The 19,019-nt window shown below is 52.1% G+C and overlaps 4 protein-coding genes across 4 annotated transcripts; 2 read left to right on the plus strand and 2 right to left on the minus strand.

Moving 5' to 3' along the window:
• Positions 1-1,098: 1,098 nt before the first annotated feature.
• On the minus strand, positions 1,099-3,368 carry COCSUDRAFT_13771 (ARM repeat-containing protein; the record flags this gene model as incomplete). Its single annotated transcript, XM_005649788.1, has 8 exons — positions 1,099-1,302; positions 1,447-1,632; positions 1,761-1,873; positions 1,964-2,145; positions 2,253-2,389; positions 2,499-2,653; positions 2,890-3,091; positions 3,207-3,368. The coding sequence occupies 8 exons, from the start codon at positions 3,366-3,368 to the stop codon at positions 1,099-1,101; spliced, it is 1,341 nt and encodes a 446-aa protein (XP_005649845.1).
• A 1,432-nt stretch (positions 3,369-4,800) lies between these two features.
• Positions 4,801-10,790, plus strand: COCSUDRAFT_61526 (hypothetical protein; the record flags this gene model as incomplete). Its single annotated transcript, XM_005649789.1, has 16 exons — positions 4,801-4,908; positions 5,846-5,986; positions 6,091-6,270; positions 6,404-6,748; positions 6,850-6,963; positions 7,373-7,578; positions 7,745-7,913; positions 7,993-8,150; positions 8,283-8,488; positions 8,632-8,736; positions 8,827-9,107; positions 9,206-9,359; positions 9,506-9,742; positions 9,862-10,058; positions 10,195-10,401; positions 10,524-10,790. 16 exons carry the CDS (start codon positions 4,801-4,803, stop codon positions 10,788-10,790), a joined length of 3,075 nt encoding a protein of 1,024 aa, XP_005649846.1.
• A 1,706-nt stretch (positions 10,791-12,496) lies between these two features.
• Positions 12,497-14,442, plus strand: COCSUDRAFT_52827 (DUF862-domain-containing protein). Its single transcript, XM_005649790.1, has 6 exons — positions 12,497-12,696; positions 12,839-12,889; positions 13,052-13,111; positions 13,207-13,388; positions 13,564-13,660; positions 13,939-14,442. Exons 1-6 carry the CDS (start codon positions 12,627-12,629, stop codon positions 14,016-14,018), a joined length of 540 nt encoding a protein of 179 aa, XP_005649847.1. The 5' UTR covers positions 12,497-12,626; the 3' UTR covers positions 14,019-14,442.
• Positions 14,443-14,586: 144 nt separating this feature from the next.
• COCSUDRAFT_61527 (hypothetical protein) lies at positions 14,587-18,306 on the minus strand (the record flags this gene model as incomplete). Its single annotated transcript, XM_005649791.1, has 11 exons — positions 14,587-15,165; positions 15,407-15,559; positions 15,826-15,963; positions 16,106-16,204; positions 16,328-16,463; positions 16,755-16,936; positions 17,120-17,230; positions 17,351-17,572; positions 17,667-17,774; positions 17,882-18,079; positions 18,169-18,306. The coding sequence occupies 11 exons, from the start codon at positions 18,304-18,306 to the stop codon at positions 14,587-14,589; spliced, it is 2,064 nt and encodes a 687-aa protein (XP_005649848.1).
• Between the last annotated feature and the right edge of the window lie 713 nt (positions 18,307-19,019).

Here is a 19,019-nt window from a genome sequence, read left to right on the forward strand (position 1 = left end):
GCAAAGAGGGCCTCCACAGTAATGCTGCTGTGCATCCCTCCTCTCAAGTCTACTAGGTCTCAACGGTGCATCTTATAGTCATCTCATCGCCACAGCAACCTTTCTACAACAGTCCTCCACTTCAGACCACTCAGATACCAGAATTCGCCTGCGATGTTTATTCCTACTTCTTCTTAGCCTTCTTGTCCTTCTTCTTGGCCGCTTGCTGCCCAACAGGTTTCTGGGGGGCCTCTGCCTGGCCCCCGAAAACAGTGTTGGCCCAGCTCTCAATGGCAGCGCCATCCTTCATCACAGTCAGGAGCTCCCTCCTCACGCTGTCCCTGGTCTCGGCCTCCGCGAAAAGGAACACCGCAGCCAGGACCTGCACACATGTAGCTATCGTTAATTTGCCACGCCTTTTTTTGCATCCTGTCTTTCTCAACAGGTGCTCTCATGCTTAGCAGGTCAAGTGGGGTCCAGTGGAATACATTTTGACATGAAGAGGGTACAAAGGTGTCAAACCCACAAAGAGTGAAAGTTGCAAAAAAGAGTCACTTGCCTTTGCCGCATGGCTGCTTGAAAGATCTTTGCATCGGCCCTTCATGCTGGACTCCCACAGCTTGGAAGCAACCTTGCGCGCATCAACCGCTCCGCTGTCTGAGCCCTGGCCTCTTCCGATCAGCTTCTTCAGCGCACGACTGCCAAAGTAGTTCTCCATCACCCGCTCTGCTCATCAGAAGGAAATGTCAACATTGTACCAGGGCTCTAGCGAATGCAGTATCTTATGAGTACAAATCCTGCAGATGCTTCAAGAAAGTAAAGGTGATTTGAGGCACAGGGAGAGCACACACCTGTCAACCCCTCGCCTGAGGTGCTGGGCTCTTCTGCAGTTGCTGCCACAATTGCATCCTGCACAGCTGCAACGCCCTCTGGGCAGGCAACCGTGAGAAGACCTGCAATATATGGCATGGCGTGAGCTGAAGTCAACTGAAGCTTTTCGAATGGACTCTCCTTGCATTCAAACAGTTGGAAAGGCCAATATGTTTAATTTGGTTATAGAATAAATACAGTAATGATAAATATAATTCGGTAATACGGTGACTTTGGTAAGAGATTGAGCTATGACTGTAAACCTCCTTCGGCCCCACATGCGGCCTCCACCAGCAAGTCAGATCCTTTCGGATTGAGCAGCAGCTTTGTCGCATTGGCTGCGCATACTGTCGTCAACTCTGTGGCCAGGGATCCCTTGCCGCTGCCAAGAAGCTCCTGCCGCCTCAACCCTGCATCCTTCTTGCTGAACCCAGGCACCCCTGATGGGCTTTCCTGCACAAAGTCAATCAATCGCCTACATCAGAGGCGGCGGTCCTTGTTGTCTGACAAGACACCTCAACCTGAGGTACTTGAGGGGCTGTACTTCCGTCCTGAAAACTTTCAAGATTGGGCTCAGCAAAATTGAATGAGACCCACCTCGCTGGGTTCATCGGTAGTCGCTGCTGTGGCTTCCGAAGCAGGCTTGCTGGCGGTCACGGCAGCGTGGTGAGGAGCGAGGAGGGCAGAAACATGTGGTGGCACATATGCACGACTGCTGGGGGCAAGGAGGTGCAGAAATATCTGGCACGCAACCTTGTGCTGGCAAAGCTCTTCCAAATCCCCCTGTCAAGCGCTCAGCCTGTTCAGCATCTTTTGACCAACACAGCTAGAAAGAGCGAAGGCGCGCAATGCAACAACCCCTGGGTAACTCAAATGGATGAAGAAAGACATGGACCGTAGGAGCAACTTACCAGCAATTCAGGGACCAAAGTCTTGCGGAGGAGGGCTGTGTCATCCGTGTGCTCCAGCGCAGCCATGACAACAATGTGCGCCCATTCATCACATGCCATGACCTTCACATGCCCTGGTCACCACAAAGATACTGCATGAGCTGCGTATTTTAAGTTCATTTGACGGTCTACAAAAAGCTGTATAAAGGCTTGCTCGAGATCACTACCTTTCATGGCCTTGACGACCTTTTTGCGCTGCTTGGCGGTGGCCATGGCTAGCACTTGGCATGCAGCAGTGGCGCCGTGGTGCGAGTGCACCATGTGCAGCAGATTGGGCCCAGCCAGCATCTCCACAGCATCTGCCACAGCACTGGCTGGGGCCGCTTCCATGTACTCTGCCACAAGCCTGTAGCACAAGATCGTTTTGGACACTGTAAGGGACACAAAACGACGCAATTGAATTGGGTGCTCGCGGCGAATTTGGCCGTTCATTGAGATTGCATGCCGCCGCACCCGTGCACTATGACGGGGTCAAGCAGCCCCTTCTCCATGATTGGAATAAGGTTGATGCTCATCTGCTGCATCACTTTGTACTTGGCCGTGTCATCCATGCTGCTCAGGGTCTCCGCAAGATTTTTGGGAGCAGCATCCTGCACCACAGCTTGCCCATCAGGTCCTGTTACAAAGTTTTTCTCATTAAAGCAAACTGAGCAGATCTTCCAACGCAAGCGCTTGGGGAGAGCGAAAAGGAAGCAGCACCTGGCTGAAAAGGATCATCTCCCTGCCATAGAACTCAGCTGCCAGGACTGTGCGCTGCTTGCCTGAAGCGCGTAGGTACAGCTCGTTGATGACCCTCGAGCCGCATGGGTGGCGCAACAGTTTGACCACCTGGCCCTTGAAGGCCTTGAGAAAGCCTGCGGCATCATGTGAACCTTCATGGGACAAGGGAGTGGGCTTCTGGAAGGTATCTCATCATCATCTTCCCTGATCATCTATGCTATGAACAGACATGAAGGCATGTACAGGCAGGCCTCAGAATGGTTGGTTGTCATCCTTGGAATCAGGTAGATAACGCAGTATTGAACATCATAGGCCTGCCTTATACAGATACGGATCACCTTTGAGGGCTGATAAAGAAATGGTACTTCACCTTCGGTTGCTGATTTTGGCGCTGTGTCAATCAGCTTACACACCAAGTGATGGGCATAGGGGCTCTTTGACAGCTCTAGAAAAGAGGGCTGGAGCTCTTCCAGGATCTGGGCTCTCTGGTTAGGGTTGCCATGCTTCACACAAGCTTGCAGGACGCGCGAACCAGTCTTGGAGGCCGCCATGCGCGTGAGATCTCCCTTGAGCTAGAACAGACAGCGATGTCAACGTCACTACTATTCTCATTCAAGAATATTTTGTGAGAAAGCATACAAAAGAAGCTCTGCAACCATAGGCGCCCTTTTTTTCGAGGGTCCTCACCTCCTTGAGGAGAGTGCTGATCAATTCCTCTCGCTGCTTTGATTCCGTGTCATGCCGCCGCAAAGTTTCCCACTTCATGATCGCATCCTGTGAATGCCACCTCGTTTTAAATATGTGCAAGTGTTGGTCACACTGACGCCTCACAGCATACTTCAAAAACATCTATGCTACCTGGACATTCTGGGGGCGATGTTTACGCTGCCTTTCCTGGTGTTGTCCAGATGCAGGAACATCTCTGCGAAGCACAAAGAACACCTTATAGTTGGCCTCAATAACCCACGAGGTGCTTTGTGCCAGCAGCAAGCAGGGTTTATAGAAATAGTATTCACGCACTTGGCATCGTGGGCTGGTTCAGGAGCTTTTCGCACGTCCCTTTTCGCGTCGGTACTCGCTTTTAATCTCTTTGCAGGACTCTCCTCTTTTTGGCCACCGACTTTGCGTTTGGCCTTCTGCTCTTTCATCTTTTTAAAGCTTTGCGGAAACAAAGTATCACCTCTTTACTTTTTGACGTCGACAAAATTGTACTTGCAGATGTTCGTCTCAATTGTTCGGGCATCGGGCAAATGCCGCCAGCAAAGAAATCCTCGCTCTGTGCACGTGCACGCAGGTGCTCGCAGCAGGCCCAGCACTTCCGTTCTTTGTGGGCTTTCTGCGCTCTGGTCAGATCGATCCAAAACCAATTTTCGTTACGAGGTACGATGGATGCTCAAGAAGAGTCTGCTCGGAAGCGTCAACGATTGAGCGAGGAAGAATCCAACATCTTCCTCACACTGGTATAATCCTTCTCTCGTTTAGTATTGTGCGATCGGACTGCTGAATTGTGCGCTTCGTCAGATCCCGAATAATTGCTTTGAGCTTTGCAGATCGAGAATGGGGGATGCATGGATTGGGCCAGCGATACCGAAGCTGGAGTTAGAGTACAAGATGCAAGAAAGTTGCGACAATACTTGACGACAAAGCTCCTACTGAAACCACGGCAATACGAGGGTAGCCAGGATCTTTGCAGAGATTTTCTTGCGGGCCTTGAAGCGGCCATCCATAATAATGCGATACTGCGCCACACACTGCTCCCCATGGTGTCCAAGGTGCAGAGGCCTTCCAATCACCATTGCTTCTTAATTTAATTGTGATCAAGGTCTCTGAGGCTTAATCGCATTCTATTGCAGGAGACAACTGTGTCTGGGGATAGCTTCATGCGTGTCCTGTTGACAGTGGAACCTATCCAGACCGCAACGGCAGAGTTCTTGCTGCTGAAGCTCACAGATGAGGGCTTGCAACATGAGAGAATCGATCGGCTCATATTGTCACAATTCCGATGGTATGCCTGACACTCTGAAGATATGAGTTTCTGTTGGCTTGCGTAACAGAACTTTACTTTGAGCTTGCTTGCAGGCTGGATAGTCTGGCAAATCAAAATGCCATCACTGAGCTGTTTCTACAAGCGATTGATGCTTGTCCAGAGGAGCTACAGAAAGACATCCTTAGCATCCTCTCAGAGTTGGTTGGTGAGGATGAGCACGAGGTGGGGTGTATATTTGTGGAGCGTTTTCTTGATTTTGATGGTTAGAGCCCCGATGTGCTAACATGGATTTCCATGCAGGCCCTTGTGGCAAAGGTGAAGGAATTGTGCGACGGGAACGGCTCGTTTCTGCTCTCTGCCCTTGATGCATTCTCCACTCTTTGCCTTGCCGAAGATCTGCAGGTATGGACCTGGCATCTCTGGTGGGGTCCATCACGCCATCTGAGAACAGCTGTGAAACGCCATTTGCTTTGCCAGAAACACATCCTGATGCTTTTGGTGTGTGTGTCTCCAAGATGCAAGTTCTGGAGATGGTTATGGAGCGCATGGCTTCGGCAGCTGTCTCAGATTTGCCAGATATGTTGGCTTACCTTGTCAGGAGCATGACCACCGCAACAAAAGGACAGGTCTGTTACTGTACCCCCCATCCATGTCTTCATTCTGCACATGCACAGTGCTGTGTTGGTGAGCATTTCACCACTGGTGCAGGTTGCACAGATGATACGGGAGGCATTGCATTTTGTTGAGAGTGCTGATCCTCGCTATACAGGTGCGATTCAACACTTTCATAGCCAGGTGCTGTCTTTTGTTTGTTGTGTCTTCCAAGCAGGTGGTAAAATGAGTCCCTTGCTGCTTGCACCGCAGTGCCAAACCTTTTTGACAGAGGGAAAGGCCTTGCCAGTGCCCAGAGCCCATCGCTGCAGGCCTTGCTAGCATTGAAGACTGGACTGCAAGCATCAGCCATTGCATGCGATGCGTTTCATCGCGAGATCCAGTCCATCTCTGGTAACAATGTTATTGTGGCCTGCATCATGTATCATTTGTGTCAACCTGTAGTAACCCTGGGTATTCATACAGTTTGGTCTGCAGAAGCGGACCAGCATAAGAACACCGATGTGCTGCTGCTCGTACTGCTACACTCTCTTGACAACTCGTGGCGCAAGAACGCTGAGTCCCTCGTCAAGAAAAAGTTCGCTTCAGGCCTTTTTGATGGGTCCTCTGTGACGAGGGTGATCAAAGGTCATCAGGTCTGGTCCTCAGACCTTAAGCATGTGCAAAATGGGTCGGCCATTTCGTTGCTCTTTCTGAACTGCTTGGTCAAGGCATTTCATCTGCTCAGGCTGACTTGAAGGAGCTCTTCCCAAGCTTCCTAATGCTGGCTGGAGTCCTGGTCGCTTCTGCCTCTGAGGCCGCCCAACAGGGGGGGCGCCAGATGTATACCGAGCTGTTCTTGGAATTTGAGGATGCATATGCTCGGCAGGTGAGGAAAGTTTTGCTAAGTCATTGAACCTTTGGCAGAGTTCGCGCATGCGCAGGTGGCATTCAGGACTGAGAAGTTTTTAATAACTGATTTGCTTTCTCCAGGAAGTGTTGCGGTGCCTTCACACGCATCTGGGCTCCAGAATAGCAGCACAGACAAGCGCAGCCATCGAGACTCTGCTGCAGCTTGCTTCCAGCAATGTTGAAGCCTTGCTGAGCTATGCTGCATTCCTGACCAGCATCATGGAGTACTTGGAGGACTATGATTCCAAGCAACTCCATCAGGTAATGCTGGCCAACAGCGACCCTGCTCACAATTGCGCACACACCCCTCAGGAATTGCATCAGAGTTTTCATGAGCGTGCTCACAACTGCGCATGTTGAGGTCTATCAAGCAACTGAACTTGCATGCATGCAGCTGCAGGTGTGTCAGCTCTTCAGTGCACTGGTGGTGCATGCGGTGCGAGGCCAGCACGATAGCAGGCAGACCTCAAGTCTGGAGAACGAGTACCAGATCATGCTGAGGAAGTACATAAGGAGCATGTCGATTCAGACCTGCCGCATTGGGATTATTGGCACAGTGTCTCTGATCGAGCAGCTGGCTGCAGCCGTCGAGACCGGAGATGATGCCTTTCAGCAGCGCTGCATCTCAAGCGCAACAGAGATCCTTGACCATGCTCTGAATGCCTGCAAGGCTTCATCTGACCAGCCTGCCTCTGTCTTTGCGCTTCTGTGCGATGAACTCGCCAGCATTGTTGCCAAGGTTAGCATTTCCTTTTGGCGTTGTTGTCAACATGGTCTATTGAATCAAATTTGTTGTCGATCTCCAGTTCTGCAGGCCTCTTCGATTGGTGGGGTACGCAGGGACATGTGGGCAGTGCCCTGCTGGAGCACATGCGCTGCCTTGCCACTGATGAGCTTCAGGCGATGCTGTGCGACGTCGTAGATGGCAACATTGAGGCTTCAGCCAACCTACCTGTAAGCGTCAGGTCCTTTGGGCATCTTGCATGATGGTTGCCTTGTCATCTCTCATGGGTGGTGCCCTGCTTGTCAGGGCATATGTAAAGGATGTCTGAAATGAGGCCACAAGGACAGCACGTGTGGGTGATGAGACTGTGGTGTGTGAGCAGGATGTACAAAACAGTAGTGCTGAGGCGAGCCAGTGGTTGAACTTGAATGGCATCGATAATCCAATCACCCTGCCTGTGCTGCAAATCCTGCTGGCTACAAGAACTTCTGTCCGGTATGCACACATCTGATCTGTGTCTGGTGCGCTGCTCTGCTCCAATTGTGAGTAGCAAGAGTTCAGTGATATATTATGACCCATGCATGCACTGGGGACAGGGGCATGATGGTGTGTGCCACTGCTGTGCTGGGCCTGACACAGACACTGGAGCTCAGGGCCACAAATAGCTTGGATGGCTTGACGGCCATTCTTGGCTGCAGCCTGTGCCTCCCTCTGCCTTCCTCTCTGGCAGTTAAGCAGCTCTCTGCATCAAGCGCAGAGCAGCGGCAAATGGCGTGCCTGAGTCTCTGGCATGCTGTGAACTGGCTGCGAGAGGTTGTCAATGCCTTCTCTTGCGACAACACTGGGTATGCCCTTCCAAACATGACTGTATTCCTCTGATAGTATGCATGGATGTATGTATGGTAATGCCCAGATTCATAGGCCCCTTTGAGGTCATCAGGAGAACAGGAGAGTGGCTGTTCCTAATAATCATGGTTTCCATATGTCATGCATGCCTACACTCATGTGCAGGAGGGCGGAGGATCCAGACTTGGAGCAGAAGTTGGTGCTGCGGCTGCAACACCTCTGTCAATTGGAAGCCCTGTTAAATGTTGTGCTCAATTACGCGCCTGCCACGCTTGAACTCCCTACCTGCCAAGGCACCACCGCCTCCCTACCTGCTGCCACAACAAGTACAAAGGTAGGCCGCTTGCCAGAGTCCAATGCATTCTGTTTGACTGTCATTACAGAGATGTGCTGAAGGCCATTGCGGTGAGCAGGCCAAGAAGAAGGGTCAGGGCAAAGGCACGCAACAGGAGTCTGAGAGGCATGGCGAAGACCACACAGACATTGAGGAGCAGTCGCTGGAACACAAGGAAAACGCCCCCAGCAATGTCCACCAGCCTTCGCAGACACATGTCGATAGGCAGGAAGACAGGTGAGGAACGCACAGGAAGGCCTCAATTGAGCTGACGTGTTTCTTTACTGGCCTTGCTGCATGAATTTAATGGACAGCTTGCATACCACTGATACCGACAAAGCCCTGATGCCGACAAGTTGACTGGAGCAGGCTGGCGCTTGTCCGGAGGCACCTGCGCCCCCTGTGCTCCTCAGCTCTGCGGCTCATGAGCGTGCTGACGGATGTGACACCTGCCAGCATGGCACTTGCGCCCCAGGTCTACTTGATCTCTGAGCTGCTGCGCGCCGTGGAGGTGCACCTGCCAACAGCGAACAAGAACCCCTTTGCTAAGCCAGTCACCCATGCATGCGCACCCGGTGAGTGCACATTACCCGTCTAGTACTGTCCTCCTAGCATACTGATGACTCATCTCGTAAGCAGTGATGCATTGGAGTTCTCTCATGCTATGCCGCTCATGATGACAGTGATGTTAATTATTTCTTGCACCACTGTTGTGCAGGCCTGGGTATATCGTCCCGAAAGGAACTTGTGCAGCTGTTGGAGTCATGCATGCCCGCCATTCAGAAGATGCAGCAGGCCGCCCACAGCTTCCTCCAGGACACAGGTGAACCTGATCCCGCAAAGGCCTCAGCTTCAAGTTCTCCCTTTCTAGCATCAATTTAAAACACCATAACGACTGGGCTGCATCATGCAGAGGGAGCAGGAGATGCAGCAGAGGTTGCCAGACTGCCTGGCTCTGAAATGGCCATGGAGGACAGCTTGCTGCTGGATCAGGACATCGCGCTGGATACCCTCAACGCATTCGCTGCAGCAAGCCGGCTGTCGACGCTCACCTTGCAGCTCATGCAGACCATCACAGCCTGCAAGGAATTGCACTTGGCGACTCACCAGCGCCTTCTGGTGGCCTTCCTGTCTGCTTTCTCAGAGGAGCCATCACCGGCTCGAGGGGCCTCACCTGCACCCTCCAGTGAGCAGGTATTCATGCAGAGTGACAACGCTGCTTTCTTGTTGTCTACACATGCGCAATGTGTTCGCTTTGTTCCCTTCAGCAACTTTCTTGTTGCATAACCCAGGTGCTGGAACTACTACAAGGCACATTCAGATACACCGAAGGCTTATCAAGGGGCAGCGAGGGCGAGTTTGATAAGGAACTGCTCATCGTGGAGGTGCTGCACAATCTCGTGCTCCTCAGCAGCAAACTCAAGGAGACTGACGCAGACCTGGAAGGTACTCGTCTCTGGCGCACTACATGCACCTCACGCTTGTATAGATTAATTCTGTTGAGTACAGGGCACACATTGGCATGCATGCCGCAAGTTTTGCCTCCAAGCAACAAAAATCAGATTTGGCGAGAAATAATGAACATCCTGCAGGGAGGGTGAGCGGTGCAGCTGAGGCAGTGCTGCAGAATGACTGGGAGCACTGCCCAGCAGCGGCCCCCGGCAGACACAAGCCTCGGCAGGGCGCTGGCTGTGGCTGGAAGGGCCGCACCGCAGCCATTGCCACTCTGCTCAGATTCCATGTCGTGCACCACAACAGCCCTCTGGCCACGCTGCTGAAGTTGGCAGAGGACCTGATGCCATCCATGCTCAGCGACTCGGATCATGCTGGTGAGTTTGATACCTTTTACTAGCAACCTTCTGCTGTTCAGGAAATGAGACTGTGTTTTTTCAGCAGAAGCAGGATTGATTGGCCAAAGTGATTGAGGAATTTTTCTGCCTTCACGCAGCCCTGAGTCCATCAAGCCTGGGCACATGGTACAAGGCCCTCTTCGAGGTGCTTCTGCAGAAGTGGGAGAGCATAGCAAAGGAGCTGACCGCCAGCAATGCAGCCGATGATGTGGAGGCAACTGTTGAGCAGGCTTGCCAGTGTGCAAAAGTCTTTGCTGCCCTGAATCAGGTCACAAAGACTCACACAGACAAGCAGGTGCGAAATCGCCCTTAAGATGCCAATGGACAACTATAATAAACAAGTCATAATATAGTCCCAGGCTTGCGTTTGTGGCGTCATCCTTTTGCAGCAAGATGCATACATGCATTAACATGCGGCTGTGACATCACAGGTGCACCTGCAAGCAGTCAGGTGCGGGGGGCGATTTCTGGAGCTCTTCATGAAGCTGGCCAAGTTCTGGAAGGGGCTGGTGAACGGCGACGACCACGGCATAGAGCAGTTCACGGAACTGGCTCATGACATGCAGAAAGGCACGCGCATCATGCAGATACTCTGCTCCGAGGCCAAGTGCAGGAAAGAGCTGGGCATCGTTGCCAAGGTCAGCCTCTGCCAGGACACTAACACCATGTGCTATGATTTCAATTTTCTAGTCAAGTGAAGTCCCGCATGGAGCTTCTAAAGGACAAATCGTGCCTTTGATGAGCTGGCCTGCCACTGCAGGTGCCGCAAGTGAAAAAGAGGCTGGAGCAGAGCATTTTCCTGGTGAAAGGCCTGCTGCAGGCTTCAGGGGTGGTACAGACTGTCCAGGTGGGCAACCTCAAGCACAAGGACCTCTCAGGGAGGGTCGTGGCATCGCAAGCGTATGTTGAGAGCTCCTCTGAGGATAGCGAGGAGGACGGGGAGGGCGAGGATGGGAGAGACGGTGCTGAGGAGGCCGACCAAGATGAGCAGGATGGTGCAGAATCGGGCGAAGAACTGGATGACTGATGTGTCCATCACAAAAGGGACTTCAGGACAGGAGTAGAGAGGCTGCAAGACGTGTTACAGCAGGAGAGCTGCATACATGGGACTCAGAGCGAGGGCCAAAGTAGGTACCTACCTGGCCTGTAGGGAGAAAGGGCTGCCTTGCTTTTTATAAAGGAGTGCATCGACTATCGTAATAATGCTTCAAGCTGTGGCACAGACCTCATACAACCCAAGGAGAAAGCCGCATAACAAAGTCAGGACACGCCGCATGCCCATCATGCTTCGAGTTCAATGTCAATAGCGCTCAGTCTCACTGTCACACTCGCTCAAGTCCTCATCTGCGCCCTGTGAGTCCGCTTCATCCGGATATTCATGTGTGTAATGCCTCTCAGCATTTGAGTCTTCGCTGTCATCCTCATGAACCTCTTCCTCAGATTCTTCCCAGAAGTCATTGCTGTCGTACAACATCTGCAGACAATGCCACTTCTCACACTTTTGCATCATTTGCAGATTTGTATATCAATGCTGAAGCAGACTGCAATGCTGTCATTACACAAATTAGAGAGGCAGATTCACCTGGACTTCAGGGGTGTGATCCTGCGCACTGTGTGTATCTTGGTCTTCTCTCAATGCATATAGGTCAAAAACGTATTCGCCAACAGGACCCTGCTCAGCGTCTACAAGACTTCCATGTCCATCGTCAGGGCTCACTCGCCTGGCAGTCCAAGGAGAAGCGGCGGACCTGCAGGGACAAGCTGTTGCTTATTGTTTGCATACTGTCGCATCTGAGGCAAACAGTGGGTGACATATTGAGAGGTGCTCACCCGGCAGCATTGTCCTCGGCAGCAGGGCGCAAAATGTCAAACGTCATGGTTTCCCCCAAAGTTCCTGGGCCTCCTGCAAGTCCCCCGGATGCTGCTTGGGAGACAGCTTCCTCTTGATACTCATCCTCCATGCTGGACTGTACCCTTGACCACCAAAGAGGACCAACACTTCATAGGATTGTGAGTGGCCTGAGCAAGTGCGGTCCTTTGATTCTGGAGCATCCAAAGATTCAAACAGCTCTCAATCAAGTGACTAGATCACTCATCACCTGCTATCCCTGGCAGGTGCTCGCAGGCCTGGGCCTTGTTGATTTTGAGTGCAAAATTCTGAGGACGGGAGCGTCGTCAGGTGAGTGAAGTACTGCCCTTGGGGCTCAATGGGATCGACGCCCAAACCAGCAAACACTGCACTCAGCTCCCTTCGCTGTCTCTTGTCATCGATGAGGCCCTTCACCACTGCAGAAGCAGAAGCTTTTACCGAATGCTCCTCCTTCAGTACCTAAGTTTGGTTGGACACAACTGCACGCAAAAAGGCAAGCACGGAGCTCACAAAGATTCTTTTCTGCAGGTTCTTCCGCATTCCTCTTCAGACGCAGGATTGTAGTTACCATTTTCGGCATCGACTGATTGATCTGAGTTTATTTTCTGAACAACCAACAGATATACGAAAGGAAGATGAACGATTATGTCAACATAACTGTTTTGAAGGTACAAGAATACATATTAGAAATCGCCAGCTTCAATCCTTGGATGTCGGGCGGTTCCGGAAATTCTCACATCGAGACAAGTAGGGTTTGGGGGAAATTCATCATCGCCCTTACTTAGTATATACTCCAGGGGCAGTACAGGGTCAAAACTCTCATGACCTGGAAGCGAAGGTATGAGAGGATGCAATTTTGTGCTGGAAGAAAGGCATCCATATTCACGGATACCTTGTGGAATATCAGTTAAAATTTCTGCACCAGCTGAGAGCAATGTGTTTCAAAATGGTGTAACGTCTGCGCATTCTGGGTCCTGGAGGTAGCTTCCAGTTATGGGCGCCCCGGTGACTGTAAATGTGTACGATCTACATGATAATTCGTGGATATACTGGTGTGGCATAGGTATGATCTATTTTCATGGCCCTTCGACCAAAACCCTTGGCACCTGGTCTGTTGGGAACCTACTTCGCACCTGTTTAAGAGCAAGTGTCTCTGTCAAATAATAATTGTGAGCTATATTAACATTATCTTTCCTCGCTTTCAGGTATATTTCACAGTGGTATCGAAGTACATGGAGTCGAATATGCTTATGGAGGTACTGCCTTCTCTGGGATTTCCAACCTCAGGCGTAGTCGCTCTTGTTTTCTGGTGGTGGAGGTGATCCTGATTGCTCAGTATATGGCAAGTACGAGCGCACTTCCTCAAGGTTACTTCATATCATTCTGACATCTTGACAGCTTGGAGCTGCTCCCTGCAGGGCACGAGTATGACATGTCTGGGGTGTTTGCAACCAACCCCCGCGATGCTCCAGGGCCTGGTAAGGCTTGATTGCACATTGTTTGTAGTCTCTGCTAGAGATGAGCTGTGATGCAGTTCAGCAGCTTAAGTTCCATCCACTGTCTGACCCTGCAGTGGTGTGGCGAGAGAGCGTCGTGGTTGGAGAGACAGACATGGACGCACATGAAGTCCAGGAGGTTGTGCAGCAGTTGGGCAACGAGTATCGGGGGAATGCATATCATCTTCTGGAACGCAACTGCAATCACTTTTCAGACGAGCTTGCATTCAAGCTCACTGGCAATCATGCGCCACCGTGGGTAAGATCATCCTGATATATCTACCTGTGGCAGCTGGCCATGCACCTGTATTGCATCATGCAGGATTGTCTGCGGTAAGTGCAACATGGAAAGCATTAGTATGCATGGCACGTCCAATGTCCGAGAGAGTGATCAGCCCTTGATGCATCTGACATCTGGTGCAATCTGTTTGCAGGTAAACAGATTAGCGGGTCTTGCAATAATGCTGCACTGCCTTCTGCCGCCCTCATGGGTTCCTCCTCTGACGCCTCCAAATGCCAAAATGCTAGAAGGTGAGGACAATCTGAAATCGCATGTCAAGTCCAAAGTGATCTTTGAGCAAGTCTCTCGTGAGCTGGACTCTGTGCACAAGTCCAAGGTCTGGCCATGCAGCATTTCTTGTGCCATTGCATGTCTGCCCTTTCAAGTCAAGGGAGATCATTGCATTGTTGTTGCATTGCGTGCACTTGCGAGGCAGCCCTTTCTTCTATCGCCCTGCCTTCGCTCTGCCTTGATGTCTGCATTCCTTTTTCCTCGATCAGCATCTCAGCAGCAGGCCTGGATGTTGCAGCGGAGCGGGGCGTGGACGAGCGGCAGAATTTGTTGCAAGACAGCACCATGAGGGAAAGGTCCTCCGGATCTGTGCACTAGCTCTGCATTGAGCTCTGTGCGAGTCGCATTTCATTGGAGGCGGGTTGGCGCCCGTGCCCATGTCAAAATCCTCTCTGTTGTTTATAAACAACTGTCATCGAAACAAAGAACAATCAAAATATCATGTTGTGGTGCATTTGCACTGAAACGGTTGTCGAGATGATGATCATTGGGGCATGCGAGGCGTGCCAGTTGACTTGATACCTTATCCTTTAAGTTTAGATCATAGCTCTGTACAAGTATGCGTTTCACATGCGTGTTTTCATGTTTAATTGTCAGCCCACGTAGTATTTGTGCTGTAGACAATGTCCACAATTGCTTTAGATCTAGACATGTAAGAGGATATCTTGTGAGAAGGTTGGTCTGGGGAACCCAATTGGGAAGACCTTTTGTTAAAACGTGGCTGCAAGAAGTCATTGGTTTGAGCATCCTTGTCCGTCAAAAGCACATACCGTGCAATACGCTGTCATAGCAAAGTAAGGTCAAGTGTGTCCGCTGTACAACAATCACCACCAACAACTGACATGTGTTCAATACACAACTCAACGAAATTTGGGTGCTGTCAACGTCATTCGCCCTGCTTCAACATTGCACGCCTTTTTTGGCGCCACAGGTTTTTGCGCTGGGCCTTTGTCAGCTGCACCCCCTCGGGCATGGCAGGCGCCGGTTGCTGCGCCTCCTTCCTCTTCTTGGCCTTGCCTTTGTCCGGCTTGGCCAGCGTGGGCTTTGCAAACGAGGCCAGCCTGGATTGCTGCTTTGCGGCTGCTGCCTGCTCGTCCTTCTGCACGCCAGGCTGAAGCTCCTCGCTGTCCAGTGCATCGTCAGCAGGGAGTGACTCTGACTGCTGCTGCTGCTTCTTGCTCTCTGTGCGCCCAACATCTGGAGCCACTTGCTGTGCCTCTCCCACGCGCGCTTTCTTGCCGGGTTTGTGCGGTTTGGCAGGGGCAGTAGCCTCTTCCACGGCGGCCTTTCTCTTCTTCTTTGGCTGCTGGGCAGGCTCTGTTGCTGCAATTGCCTGTTTGCCACCAGCAATTGCCGCGGCTGGCGCCTGACCGCCACTTCGAGGAAACTCTGCCTTAAGCTTCACTGAGCTCTTCGCCTTCTCCATCCGCTGCTGCTTGCGCTGCGCTGCCGCCTCAGTCTCCTCCTGTGTTTCCACACAACTTTCAATGCGGCATCCCCTTGAGGCTCAATACTGAAAGGCAAACTCGGCAGGATGGCTGACCCCAACAGCAAATGCAGCGAGTATTGCGGGAGGAGCATCACAGTTATAGCATTCGTCGCTTCGGGCCAGAGATGCACAGCCAGCCCCCGTCTCTCGAGGTGCCGCTTTCACGGAAGGACAGCAGAACTGAGAGCATGTGCTGTGCGATCAGAAGGAGTAGCACCTGCATCTGGCGCAGCTTGGCGTAGTTGGGTCTGACGAGGCCGCCGTCCTCGCGGTAGGGCGCCAGCTTCTTCATGCCCACCACCTGGTTCAGGTCCTTCTCCGGCGCCCGCAGCACCTCCAGAATGTTCAGCCCATACGACGCCGCCGGCACCTGCGCCGCGTAGGCACACTTAGCGCTTGCATGTAAGTTATCGCGGCACAGTCAAGAGGCTGCAAACATGCAGGCTTTTGACACCCCAAGTCGGTGTCTTGGGTGACAACTGGACTGTCCCCATATGTGAGTACCAGCTACAGGATGTGCAGTTTAGACCCTTGGTGGACGCTTGATGTTGGGGAGAGTAGGCGCATGTGTGCAAGCCCGGCTTCGCATCTGCAGCATATCAACTGGATATATGCCTGGAGGGGTGAGATGCACACCTCACGGTAGCGGAAGCGGGTCGGCATGCCCCCCACAAAGTCCTCAGCATCCAGCTTCTCATACTCCTCCACCATCTGGGTCAGCTCCACCCTCTCCTCCTCCAGCGCCGGCAGCCCCCTTGCAGCCTCCTCCTCATCCTGCAGCATAATTGTCCAATCACAGCTGCATACAGTATAATGGTCCTCAAAAAAATCATAATACCGTTTCCCTGCTCGATATTTCAAGCTCCAGGCGGCAACAGATTCCATCTCATCATTTGCATGGCGTAAGATTGCGCACCTCATCCCGGTCGATCTCAGGCAGATCTGCCAGGGCGGGCTCGTCAGCAGCATCGCTGCCACTCTCGTCTGCTGCCACAGCCAGCTCCTCATCCTCAGCCTGCAGCAGCAAGCTTTCTCATGCATTATTAGTGACACCTGTCGCGTCATCTGGAAATTCACAAACCCAACTGAATGCAGGTGTTGATCAGCTGCTGTAAGGCCACATTGAGGTGAAGCCCACCTCATAGTAGGAGTCGTCAAAGGCGGCTGCCATGGCCCTGTCATACTCCTCCATGTCAAAGTCCTGCTTGCCCAGCATCTTCAGCAGCATCTTGTTCGTGACAGTGCCCCCAGACGCATCCTTGATCCTGTCCAGCCTGTGAACCACAAGGAGTCCACCTGTTGAGCTACACACAACATTCCCACCATACCTACGCCATTCAACAAATGTCCTGCTCGGGTGCAGGTGATGGTATTCCTGCCCATGTCCTCTCCTTCACTACTCAAATGACTGTGGTGCCCCTTCAACCAAGCCAGGCTTGCCTTCTGCACAAACCTGCTATGCATGCTGTAATAGGTAACCCCACCTAAAGGTCGTCTGGTCACTACAGGCCAGAGAATTACAAGCTCCCAAATTCTGCAGGCAGCCGGCTGGGCCGTCAGCGCACCGTTGGTCGAGCTCGCGTCGTTTCTCGGCCTTGCGGCGCTTGACTTCCTCCTCAAGGGCGGTGACTTCCGCGGCCTTGCGCTCGGCGCGCGCCTCCCGGGCTGTGCGCCGTCGGTCATCCTTCTTGCGCACGACGCCCTCCAGGTTGCGCGGATACGTTATCACGCTCCCTGCGCCCGGCTCCTGCACCGCACCCCACCCTTCAGCGGACGTATCAAGAGCCTTTTCACTAACACCTTCATTGTGCCATGGCAATCCAGTTAATCAAAACTGGATAAAGTGAGCAGGCCTGATTGGGCCCACTGATCATGGAAGGAGAGGCATGCATGCAGTCAAAGGGGAGTGTATCCCAGCAGGTAAGCCAACCTCAAAGCGATGGTTGTAGCGCGCTTCAAATCGCTCGGCCTGCTCCAGGTACTCCGCGTCCTCCCCTATGTCTTCATCGTCTAGCGGCTCGTCCTCCTTGTCAATCCATCCCTGCGCGCCCGCCACAGCCAGTCACTGCCCGCTCCGCAATGTGACAACACTGAACTTGTGTGTGAAAAGGAATGTGACAGAAAGGAGTGTGGCCATCAAGGATGAAGTCAGGGGGTCGACCTTGTTGAGCATGTAGTGCTTCAGGAAGCGCTCATCCTCTGCCAGCTGGTCATCCTTGCCAAAGTAGGCGTCCAGCAGCTCCTGCGTCTTCTCTGGTGCTTCCTTGGGATCCCCACTCGTGCCCAAGTCCTCAGCCACATCACTCCTCCGCTTCTGCTTCTTCAGAACGCCTCCGAATTCCTTGTCCCCATCTCCCTCAGCTGCCAGAGCCTTGGATGCTTCCTGCGTGCACCGCAGCCTTCCGTGAGCCCTGGACAGGGGCTGACCACTGTGCAACGCAAAGCGTATGCGAGAGCACGGTGTACAGTCAATTCACCTCAAGGAAGGACCTTCGGAACTGCTCCTGCTCCTCCACATAGGTTGGCCCTCTGGGCTCAATCCGAGTGTCTTCCTCATCACTGGTGCTCTCCTCTCCCATCAATGCCTGCAGCACCATGTGGGGTCAACAATTTCTGGACCAGAACTTCTCCGCCAGCATTGGAGAGATTACACAGCTGCTGCCATCCAAATACAAAGTGAAGGAGGCCACACCTGTCGAGCCAGGACATCCTTAAGGAGGGCTGGCCTCTCCTTCGCTGCAGGGGCGTCCTTGTCTGAGCCCTCCTCGTCCGAGAGCTCGTCTGGAAACAGCTTTGTGCTGCCATCATACAGGGCTTGATCACGGCTTTTGATCTTTGAGAGCACACTGAGGAACGTCTGGTTGTCCTGCAGGGCCGCGTCCCCGTCGTCCTGGTAAGGACAAGTAGCACTGCTTAGGACTCTCAGCTCTTCGCACAAATAGGATAGTGTCACTGGGGTTGACTTCACAATCTAGTCACCTCGTCTTCATCATCAGATGACGATTCAGATTCCTCTGGGTCTCCAGCTTCTAAGACATCTTTACTAGCCTTGGCCTCTATCTTGGCAGCTAGGCGTGGGTTGGTAGACTTCAGACGGTCCCATCTTGCCCTTTCCATGTTATGCTGTACCACATCAGGAATTGATCAGGTCGGTGCATTCATGATCCACTGAAGTGGCAACGAGGTTGGTGTGCTAGGACCAGCAAACCGATTACACCTCCTTTAATTAAAATGCAGAAAAATGCAATCTACAGAACTTGTTGTTCCATACCTCAAAGCGAGATGCATATTCTTTGTTTACTGCTATTTCCAAGTTACTAGTATCTTCCTCCTCGTCATCGACAAGCAGCGTTTTCTTTGCTTTCCCGCTCCCCATCAAGCTTCCTTTCAAAACAATACCTCACAACGACTTCATCAGTAATTTTATGATCGACTACGAAAGGAAATGCACAAAGAAATATACACTTACACTCAGTCCAGCACTGGCAGCTCAGCTGCAGGGTTTTTCAAGCCCTAACGATTGCAGGGATTGCTTCCAATGAGCAATTTCTTTCAGATGATGCAGGAGAAGTCCTAGCAAATGATCCATTTGTGAAGTGTCCCTTTCTTCGTAATGAAGAAGTGCGTTGGTCACATGTTTTACCTGCCAGTACATATCCATGCACGGGCATTGGACCGGCCAGCTTGTTGCAAGAAAGCATTAGATCATACGCGATGACACAATTTTATACCCATATTAAAATCTAATAACAAAGCTGTCCTACTAAGTAAAGCTTTAGTGTGCTGCTCTGTTCCTAGCTGGAGCTGTCCTTCTGTACTTGCTTCACTTC

The sequence above is a fragment of the Coccomyxa subellipsoidea genome (assembly GCF_000258705.1).
Source record: "Coccomyxa subellipsoidea C-169, whole genome shotgun sequence".
NCBI classification, from domain to species: domain Eukaryota; kingdom Viridiplantae; phylum Chlorophyta; class Trebouxiophyceae; family Coccomyxaceae; genus Coccomyxa; species Coccomyxa subellipsoidea.